Source organism: Sinocyclocheilus grahami, unplaced genomic scaffold (genome assembly GCF_001515645.1).
Source record: "Sinocyclocheilus grahami isolate Dianchi unplaced genomic scaffold, SAMN03320097.WGS_v1.1 scaffold51.1, whole genome shotgun sequence".
Lineage (NCBI taxonomy): Eukaryota > Metazoa > Chordata > Actinopteri > Cypriniformes > Cyprinidae > Sinocyclocheilus > Sinocyclocheilus grahami.
This window is the reverse complement of record NW_015505230.1, coordinates 1,310,118-1,321,212: the sequence shown is the minus strand read 5'-3', so window position 1 is coordinate 1,321,212 and position 11,095 is coordinate 1,310,118. Positions and strand designations below refer to the sequence as shown.

General features: G+C 41.1%; 1 protein-coding gene across 1 annotated transcript in view; it reads left to right on the top strand.

Moving 5' to 3' along the window:
- Positions 1-10,816, top strand: part of LOC107583220 (testis-specific gene 10 protein-like) — a 14,982-nt gene extending 4,166 nt beyond the window's left edge. The window contains exons 6-18 of the mRNA XM_016269370.1: positions 2,852-3,003; positions 3,111-3,226; positions 3,765-3,919; positions 4,023-4,078; positions 4,232-4,252; positions 5,275-5,443; positions 5,526-5,636; positions 5,729-5,914; positions 7,785-7,952; positions 9,757-9,959; positions 10,066-10,170; positions 10,325-10,507; positions 10,634-10,816. Coding sequence (XP_016124856.1) covers positions 2,852-3,003; positions 3,111-3,226; positions 3,765-3,919; positions 4,023-4,078; positions 4,232-4,252; positions 5,275-5,443; positions 5,526-5,636; positions 5,729-5,914; positions 7,785-7,952; positions 9,757-9,959; positions 10,066-10,170; positions 10,325-10,507; positions 10,634-10,664 — 1,656 coding nt within the window. The 3' untranslated portion in view covers positions 10,665-10,816. The remainder of the gene's footprint in view (positions 1-2,851; positions 3,004-3,110; positions 3,227-3,764; positions 3,920-4,022; positions 4,079-4,231; positions 4,253-5,274; positions 5,444-5,525; positions 5,637-5,728; positions 5,915-7,784; positions 7,953-9,756; positions 9,960-10,065; positions 10,171-10,324; positions 10,508-10,633) is intronic.
- The last annotated feature ends 279 nt before the right edge of the window (positions 10,817-11,095 follow it).

Below are 11,095 nucleotides of genomic sequence, written 5' to 3'. Positions count from 1 at the left end.
CAACTGAATCACCACCTGTGGGTGAAGTGCCCAATCTCCGTAACGCTCCGCTGTTCATTGTACCCATCACGTGTGTTGCACGAAGCGACAGAAACCGAGTGCTGCTCCACACAATTAGTCTGTGAGCTAGACTGTGAAGCCGTTGAGAGCGCATGCCCCCTTGTCTGTTTATGTACGCCACCACTGTTGTGTTGTCTGATCTGATCAGCACATGAAATCCCTGAAGGAAATGAATAAAGTGGTTTAAGCCTAGTAGCACCGTAAGTAGTTCCAGGTAATTTATGTGGTTTTCCCTCTGAGAAGGAGACCACACCCCCCGCACCGCTCTGCCTACACTGCACCCCAGCCCGTAAGTGACGCATCCGTCGTCACTACCTTCCTTAAAGTGATCGGACCTAACGTGGTCCCTTCCCTGAGAAAGGAGGGGGCTCTCCAGTGATGTAAAGCCCTCACACACTCCTCCGTAATGATCACTCTGCGGCTGAGCCGGCGTCCGAGGCGCGAGCTCTGAGTCGCTGTCCAGCACTGAAATTCTCTCATTCTCAGCAACCCCAGGGGAATTATGACTGTGACTGCGCACAGAGCAAAAGGTCGTCCAAATAGGCTGATACTCTGACTCCCGCTTGACGCAGCGGCGTCAGAGCAGCCTCTACACATTTGCTGAAAGTTCTCGGTGCGAGAGACAAACCAAACGGAGTCCTTTGATACCTGTAAGCTCTGCCCTGATAAGCAAACCTGAGAAATTTCCTGTGTGCAGGAAATATTTCTATATGGAAGTAAGCGTCCTTGAGATCTATCGATGTGAACCAATCTCCTTGACGCACTACTTGTGATAAAGTTCGTAAGTTGAGCATTTTGAACCTGTACTTCCTGAGGTGTTTGTTCAGGGCCAGCAAATCTAAAGGGCGGAGACCCCCACCTTTTTTGAGAATCACAAAGTACCGGGAGTAAAACCCATGCTGACTTTCCTCTCGCGGCACTGTTCTTATCACTCCTTTGTTCAAGAGAGAAGATATTTCTTCCTCTAAAACCTGCGCCAATTCCCCCTGTGCTTTTGACATAACCACTCCTTTGAAACTCGGTGGTTTTACAACGACTTGGAGTCTGTAACCTTTCTCTATTGTGGATAGAATCCATGGAGATACTGCGCATGCGCGCCAGCTCTCTGCTCGCGCAGCAAGTGTGCTCCACTCCCCTTCGCTCACTGGTGGTGCGGTGGCGAAAAAGGGCATTGCAACTCCAGTGGGGAATCTTTTGGTTTCGTTTTCATAATTTTTATTGTTGTTTTTATATTCTTCCCCGCCCTTGGCCCTTGGCCTGGATGCGTGGGAGTTTCTTTTATTTTTACACCTTCTTTGCTCGTGTAAACATTCTCCTCTGCCCTCGACATTAACCCCGTGGGTGGAGGGAGGGGAATAATTGCAGGGAGTACTCCAGGAGCTTGTGGTACTGACCCTTATACAACTGTGAGTGAACCTGCTGAACTGGCCCTTAAAACAACAAATTTGGAGCGTCTACAGTTAACAACTTTCTCTGTTTCCCTGGGGGCGGGAGAAAAGTGTTGAACTCTGAGGGGGGTGGAGTAGAAAACCCCAGGTGCTGTTTCCTGTCCCCCTGTGTTAAACAGTCCTGACCCTAGGTCCCTCGTCTCTTTTTGCCCCCTTGAGGGTTAGAAGGATGATGCTTTTCTGCAGCTGCAGCATAAGACTGTTTCCCCTTAGCCTGAGCCGGCCTTGGCTGTGCTGACACATTAGCCAGATGCTGGGGGGGTGGGGGGCGATTACAACGATAGTTCGTGTATCCCCCTCTTGACTGTGACATGGAACTCACGTGAGCAGGCTGATAAGGTCTGACTGGTGGTTTCCTTGGCAGGCAGGTTTCGAACACCTCTCCCTCCTTCTTTCTCAAGTCACACTGTTGGTGCATGGCTGTGACAGTCTAGCCAAACAGTGCCTTGGGATCTATGGGGGCATCCAGAAATTCCACTTTTTCCTTTTCTGAAAGGCCTGAGAGACTGAGCCACAACGTTCAGATCGGCTATCACACAGATCTCCTCCCAAAGGGCTGGGTTCGGAGAGCCTGCGTCCATCTGACGGCCCATCTCCTTCAACAGCTCCCCCTGGTATGCTGTCAGAAGAGATGTCACATTAAGGGCCCTGACGGCCAGAGCAGAGGATTTATATATCTTTTGGAAAACCGAGGCTGAAAACCGCTCCGTTTTCCCAGGCAGCGTGACGCCCGCAGACGAAAACGCTGCCCTGCGTCCTGGATGCAAGTGGTTGGCTACTGAAAGCTCCACCTGTGGGGGGTCAGCTAACCCCAGCTCCCCCATATCCTGAATGTCCAGTCATGCAAAACCCTTAACAGGCACACAGTGGGAAAATGGTTTGTCCCAGTGTCTTTTCATCTCCGCCATGCATGCCGGGACAGCCGGGATGAACTGTCTAACTGGTGCAAGGCATGATGGCAATCTCTTACCATTGTAGAGATCCCTCTCTGCCCCTTGACCCACCTGCTGAGAGGGCCAGTCAATGAAAAGCTTGGCCGCAGCCCTATGGCAAACTTCCAATAAGTCTAACTCCACAGCAGAGGAAGAGGGGGGCTCCCCGCTCTGGCTGCTTGGTGGACGAGATGTATTACGAGGGAAGATAGCATCCTCCTCCTCCTCTTCATCATCCTCCAAAAGATGGGGGGATAATTCCTCATCATCATCGTCATCCTCTCCTGTCACACCAGCAAGCTGTACTGTACTATAACATACTGTATCATATTATACTATACTATAAACTGTAGTTATTTTCATGCACAGTGATTGTTATGGGCTAGTGTCAGTGTTTTGTGTGTGTCCCAGCTGGAGCAGGAGCGAGGGGAACAGAAAAGCAGGCACACTCAGATGAGGGAGACAATGATGAGTCTGGAGGAGGAAATTCAAATACTTGGGCGAAAACTCAATGCCAGTGAGGAAGAACTCACCCGCCTAAGAAATGAGTGCAGCAGCCGCAGGTACACCAGCAATCAAAAACAACAAAATGTGTCCATATTTCAAAGCTGAAAGTTTTTAGTTTAATACTTTCATTGTTCATTTCTTTTTGTGTGTGTGTGTATACCAGACTCACAAATAATCAGTTGGAAATCTCTCTGAGTGAGAATCAGCGAAGACTAACCAGCAGGATTGGAGAGGTACACAACACTCAGGAGAGAAATAAAATGCTGGATGAGAAGAATGGTGAGAAAGCCAGACAGTACCTTTAATCTGTGCTGTTATTAATCAGTAGATATCTCAGGTGAAATTATGCCAGAGCTATGGGAAGAACAAAAATATACAATACCGTTCAAAAGTTTTGATTTTTTTTTAGAGAAATTAATACTTTTATTAATCAAGGAAATGCTGTTTTTTAAAACTTTCTATTCATTAAAAAATACTTTAAAAATTGCATCACGGTTTCCACAAATATATTAAGCTGTTTTCAGTATTGATTATAATAAGAAATGTTTCTTGAGCAACAAATCAGAATATTAAAATGATTTCTGAAAGATCATGTGACACTGAAGACTGGAGTAATGATGCTGAAAAATATTTGATCAAATAAATGATCTTGGTAAGTATAAGAGACTTCTTTTAAAAGCATTATAAAATGTTTCTGAGCCCAAACATTTGAATGGTAGTGTGTTGATAAATGTTTTGAATTAATCAGTCTGACAGGTGCAATAATTTAAAATAATATATGTGTATAACTGCATCACTTTTCCTTTGTGTGTTTCAGACTCTCTCCTGAGGCAGGTGACTGCTATGCAAGAGGAGATGAACACACTGCGGGGAACAGTCTCAGAGCTGGACCAGCACAGAGTTTTGCTGCAGGAACAACTGGAGAAAAAGACAGATCTGCTCAGCACAGCAGATGACCAGCTAGATGAGAAGGTACTACCTACGTTCACACACTAAAACACATATTTTTGGTTGTATATTAGAATTGCTTGCTTTCCAGTTAGTTAGTACACTTGGTGATATGTTTTTTTTAAAGGAGAAAACCATCAGGAGCTTGAAACTGAGAACCGAGGATCTTGGGACAACTCTAATGTAAATTCTCTATTAATTTTTACAGATTAACAAACAGTCATGTGTAGTGATTGTGTAGCGTGTGGTGAATGATTCTTTAAAAATTTTACAGAAACTTTACCAAAATTCTGTATAAAATAAAGCTTACTGTATTATTTTCTTTTCCTTACACAGTGTGTTATGTTCACCATCCAGGTATAAGAATAATGCTAATGTTGATGTATCATAATTACACTATAGTATATAGTCATAGTTGTTGTTGACTCTAGCTCATGCTTACTATTTGTAGTGCATTATTACATAGGTCAAGTATTTTCTGGAATACTTGATTCTATTTGGTCACTTTCGGCATTGAAGGGTGAAAGCTTCTCCCTTTCTGGGTTTATTTTGCAACAATAACAAGCCGGCTGTACATTATCCCTCACATCTGGGCTCAAAATATATAATTTCGTAGAACAGTTTTGTGTAGCTTCTCCTTTATATACATGAACGTTTACATGCTTGGGGTCAGTAAGATTTTTGTAATGTGGTTTGAGAAGTCTCTTATACTCACCTCGGCTGCATTTGCATTTGACCAAAAAACACAGTAAAAACTGTAATATTGTGAAATATTATTAAAATTTAAAACAACTGTTTTCTATCTTAATACTATTTGTAATGTAATGTATTCCTGTGATGGCAAAACTGAATTTTCAGCATCATTACTCCAGTCTTCAGTGTCACATGATCCTTCAGAAATCATTCTAATATGCTGATTTGCTGCTCAAGAAACATTTCTGTTGAAAACAGTTGTGCTGCTTAATATATCTTTTGTGGAAACATGATACATTTTTCAGGATTCTTTGAGTAGAAAAAGAGCAAATATATATATCAAAAGAACAATATTTATTTAGAAAAAGAAATATTTTGTAACATTATATATGTCTTTACTGTCACTTTTAATCAATTTAATGCATCCTTGTTAAATAAAATTATTAATTTCATTAATTAATTTTGAATGGTAGTGTAGTTTCCTCTGTGTTTGTAATACAGAAATATTTAGAGGATATAAACCAGCATTTGTAGTTTTGAGTACTTGAGTGTATGAGTAGGTGATGTATTAGTATTCATAACATCAATAACAATAGCATGCTGTATTTCCTCAAATTATTTTTGACTATGATTTATGAGTGACTATGAAAATTAGTGGTGATGATGATGTGGCTTCCTGTCTACAGAGCTCTGAGGGAGACCGTAGCTGGCAGAGAAAGAGAGCTGGATTTTCTGAGGAGGAAGCTGTCAGACTCTGACAACAAGATGGGCACAGTGATGAAAGTCAAAGACGCCACATTGCAAAAGAACGGCCAGCTGAGGGAAGACCTTGACAAAGCACATCTGGAGAATCAGGTACTGTACCAAACTGTTTAATGCAAATTCATTGCAAATAAATAATGTAAAAAGACCTCCAACTTTCTATATTTCTTTTCAGACTTTACAGCTCAAGCTGGATGAAGCTAATGAGGAAATAGAAGACTTGCAGAAAAAAGTACAAGTTCACAATGCTGACATCTCACGCACTGAAGATCTGTTGTCTGCTAAGGTGGAGTTATTTAAACAAAAAAGGCTGTTAAACAGATGACAAGCATGTTCTGTGTAGTGTGTTCTTGATTGTTCTTGTTTGTTGCTCTTTAGGAGCGTGAGTGCAGAGAACTGCAAGAGTCTCAAAGGAAAGCGTCACTTCAGGTGGAAAGCTGGGAGGAGCAGGCCAGACATGCTGAAACCACTGTCATTGAACTCCGTCTTGAGCTTCACAACTCAAACTTAGAGATCCTTCGACTCAAAGAAAGAGCAGACAGCCTAGAGAGCAGCCTGCAACAGGTCACTTGGCCATCATGATGTTGGTATTTGTTAATATGCAGGAGATATCTCAACTCAGCCCAAATGCTCACTACCTATTTGTAGTATTACATACAGTAGGTCAAGTATTTTCTGGAATACTTGATTCTATTTGGTCACTTTCGGCATTGAAGGGTGAAAGCTTCTCCCTTTCTGGGTTTATTTTGCAACAATAACAAGCCGGCTGTACATTATCCCTCACATCTGGGCTCAAAATATATAATTTCGTAGAACAGTTTTGTGTAGCTTCTCCTTTATATACATGAACGTTTACATGCTTGGGGTCAGTAAGATTTTTGTAATGTGGTTTGAGAAGTCTCTTATACTCACCTCGGCTGCATTTGCATTTGACCAAAAAACACAGTAAAAACTGTAATATTGTGAAATATTATTAAAATTTAAAACAACTGTTTTCTATCTTAATACTATTTGTAATGTAATGTATTCCTGTGATGGCAAAACTGAATTTTCAGCATCATTACTCCAGTCTTCAGTGTCACATGATCCTTCAGAAATCATTCTAATATGCTGATTTGCTGCTCAAGAAACATTTCTGTTGAAAACAGTTGTGCTGCTTAATATATCTTTTGTGGAAACATGATACATTTTTCAGGATTCTTTGAGTAGAAAAAGAGCAAATATATATATCAAAAGAACAATATTTATTTAGAAAAATAAATATTTTGTAACATTATATATGTCTTTACTGTCACTTTTAATCAATTTAATGCATCCTTGTTAAATAAAATTATTAATTTTATTAATTAATTTTGAATGGTAGTGTAGTTTCCTCTGTGTTTGTAATACAGAAATATTTAGAGGATATAAACCAGCATTTGTAGTTTTGAGTACTTGAGTGTATGAGTAGGTGATGTATTAGTATTCATAACATCAATAACAATAGCATGCTGTATTTCCTCAAATTATTTTTGACTATGATTTATGAGTGACTATGAAAATTAGTGGTGATGATGATGTGGCTTCCTGTCTACAGAGCTCTGAGGGAGACCGTAGCTGGCAGAGAAAGAGAGCTGGATTTTCTGAGGAGGAAGCTGTCAGACTCTGACAACAAGATGGGCACAGTGATGAAAGTCAAAGACGCCACATTGCAAAAGAACGGCCAGCTGAGGGAAGACCTTGACAAAGCACATCTGGAGAATCAGGTACTGTACCAAACTGTTTAATGCAAATTCATTGCAAATAAATAATGTAAAAGACCTCCAACTTTCTATATTTCTTTTCAGACTTTACAGCTCAAGCTGGATGAAGCTAATGAGGAAATAGAAGACTTGCAGAAAAAAGTACAAGTTCACAATGCTGACATCTCACGCACTGAAGATCTGTTGTCTGCTAAGGTGGAGTCATTTAAACAAAAAAGGCTGTTAAACAGATGACAAGCATGTTCTGTGTAGTGTGTTCTTGATTGTTCTTGTTTGTTGCTCTTTAGGAGCGTGAGTGCAGAGAACTGCAAGAGTCTCAAAGGAAAGCGTCACTTCAGGTGGAAAGCTGGGAGGAGCAGGCCAGACATGCTGAAACCACTGTCATTGAACTCCGTCTTGAGCTTCACAACTCAAACTTAGAGATCCTTCGACTCAAAGAAAGAGCAGACAGCCTAGAGAGCAGCCTGCAACAGGTCACTTGGCCATCATGATGTTGGTATTTGTTAATATGCAGGAGATATCTCAACTCAGCCCAAATGCTCACTACAAGACTGAAGCTCATCAAGTTTTTGAAGCCTCACATTGTAGCAAACCCATAGAGTGTGTCCGTAGCTAATGTTCTTCAGACTGGTAATGCAGTTAGCTTTAGATAACTCAGTCTCTCATAAATTGTGGTTTGTTGCTGTGTCCAGGCACTGAGTGCAGAGCGTAGCTGTACTAGCCAGCTGTCTCAGCTTAACCGAAAGATGATTCACATGGAGGAAGTTCTGCGTCAGGCCCAGACTGAGCGTATACAGGTGCAGACCGACCTGGAAAAAACACGAGAGCTCTGCGTCAAACTGGACGCCAGCAAAGAAGCTGTGAGTGCTTAAATTGGTTTATAACAAGTATATTTTTTGTATATTACCTACTTGATGTCAGGGCAACAAGTATAACTGCAGGATTAAAACACACGCTATTCAGCACCATAGACCGAAGCTTTTACCTCAGCATACAGGTGCAGACCGACCTGGAAAAAACACGAGAGCTCTGCGTCAAACTGGACGCCAGCAAAGAAGCTGTGAGTGCTTAAATTGGTTTATAACAAGTAGATTTTTTGTATATTACCTACTTGATGTCAGGGCAACAAGTATAACTGCAGGATTAAAACACACGCTATTCAGCACCATAGACCGAAGCTTTTACCTCAGAAATTTTTGCACCACCAACTTAAAGTTAGCCCTTCAAACATGACCCATGTATGACTCAAGCCCACAACCCCCAACTCTAGAGTCTGATGCCTTATCCATTAGGCTACTGGGACGATTTTGTTTGCTATTAATTGAGTTTGGATTTTTGTAGAAACATCAGAAGTTTTTTTTTTTTTGAGCTACTGTAGAATTTTTTCAGCACTTCAAACACAACCCAGGTGGCACTTGATCACAATCTCCAGGGACGGAGTTCATGCCTTATCCATTGAGCGACTGGGTCTCTTGCTTGTTTGGTGTTCACTATTAATTGTTTTTGGCTTTTTGCAGAAACACAATGCTCATTACTAGGTGTTTTTAAAAAAAAAACAATTGCCATGTAATTTTTGTAGTATTTCAGACACAACCCAGCTGGAACTCAAACCCACAATTCCCAGCTCCGGAGGCTGATGCCTTATCCATTAGGCCACAGGGTCTCTTGTTGTGCACTATTAATGAATTTTGGCTTTTTGCAGAAACACAATGCAAACCATTTGCCATAGAATTTGTGCAGCACTTCAAACACAACCCAGGCGGGACTCGAACCCCCAATTCCCAGCTCCGGAGGGTGATGTCTTATCCATTAGGCCACTGGGTCTCTTGTTTCTAATGGATTTTGGCTTTTTGCAGAAAAACAATACACATTAGAAGGTGTTTTTGTTATGTTTTTTAAACAAATTGCCAAATAATTTGTGTAGTATTTCAGACGCAACCCAGGTGGGACTCGAACCCAAAATTCCCAGCTCTGGAGGCTGATGCCTTATCCATTAGGATGCTGGGTCGCTTGATGTTTTGGTGTCTGCTATTAATTCATTTTGGCTTTTTGCAGAAACAATGCACATTAGAAGGTGGGATTTTTTTTAACAAATTGCCATAGAGTTTGTGTAGCACTTCAAACTCAACCAAGGTGGGGCACGAACCCACAATTCCCAGCTCTAGAGACTTATGCCTTAGCCATTAGGCCACTTGTTGTTTTGGTGGCCGCTATTAATTAATTTAGTCTTTTTGCAGAAACAGTGCACATTAGAATGTTTTTTTTTTAAACAAATTACTGTAGCACTTCAAACACAACCCAGGTGGAACTCAAACCCACAATCCCCAGCTCCAGAAGTTGATGCTTTATCCATTAGGCCACTGGAAATTTGGCACACGACATTTCAGTAATCTCACCCTCAGAACGTCAGCCTAAAAGCATCTGCTAAAGGACTAAATGGCAAAAAAAAAAGTAAAGTTTTTAAATTCTGAGCAATTTATGGGAGGAACTCATTTTAAATTAGATATTTAATTTCTTAAATGTTTTAGGGGTTTATGCATTTAACATCGTTTTTAATGCGAAAACTAAATTGCCTTTGAGAAAATTAAATATAACGCAAATGTAAATAAATCACATAAAATGTCACATAAAAAGCACAAAATGTCTATGTGCTTATATGTACAGGTGCAGAGTGAGCTGGAATCATGCCGCTCTGAGATTGAGCTGTTACAGAAGCAGCTGGCCAGCGAACGTCTGTCTGTTCAGACTTTGGAGAGCCTGCTGGTGTCTTCACGAGAAAAGGAGTTACAGAGGCAGCTCACCTCTCAGGAAAGACCGACTGAAATACAAATTCTCAAGGACAAACTCAGCATGGCTGACAGCAAAGTGTGAGTTTAGCACATACACATATGACATTTCATAGAGCACAGCAGCTGTTTTTGTCTTTCTGTCTTCGTCTTCCACTTACTGTCTTCTTCCACTTACTGTCTCTAGGAGTTCTCAGAGTAGGGAAATGGCTCAACTGAGGACACGATCAACCCAGCTGGAGGCAGATATTGAGATGACCAAGAGACACCTGGCCACTGAGCACTTTGAACGGTGAGACACAAACCTCACCGGGATAGTTCAGCCAAAAATGAAAAATCTGTCATTTACTCATTCTCATGTTGTTCCAGTTCCAATACTGAATATATTTATTTATGGTTTGAACAGTAAAGACTAAGGATTTGAATGTCCTGTCCATGTTTATCAGGGAGCGTGCAGTACAGGAGCTGCGTAGGCAAGGACTCTCAGCTATTTCTCCTGTCCTCTCCTCCACTATGCGCTCCTCATCCACTTCCCGTCGTCGCTCTCTGAGTCCTCACAGATCATGGTCTCCAGAACGCTCTCATCACAGCACACCTGACCCACTGCTTGTGCCACATTACCCTGACAGGTGCACGCCAGTCGTAGATTTGTCATTCTAGGTTTAAATGAGTAGAAATTGGAAGTGCTGGTTGCTTTGTTCTGTTTATTTAGTGCATTAATTTGTAATACTTTTTATCTGTTTATTCTTTAACAGGAGTCTGAATTTCAGGGACCTTTATGACTGACAAGATCTCAATACTCCAATTTTGCTGGCATAATTCATTCATTTCATCTCCTTATGTCTTGGATTCTGAAGACAATCAATAGACTCTGATCTCTGATTTCAATAAATCAAATGTTTACCATGATTTTTACAGTTTTGCTGAAATTGTTTGACATCGACACACAGTAAAGTTGAAAATTGTTTTGAAGTGGTTTGATGATAATGGCTTTTTTATACGTTTCAGCATATTTCTACAAAAATGTGATTCTGCTTGATTCATTTTAATTGAATTTTTTATTTATTTAGAGTGTAGTTTGTGTGTGTGTGTGTGTGTGTGTGTGTGGCAGCATTGAAGTCAATATAAATATGCTGAGTGCACTTTGTGGGACTTTATACACACATCTCAGCATTTTGCTTAGTTTTTAAATCAGCATCTGTTTTAGTGCACTCTGG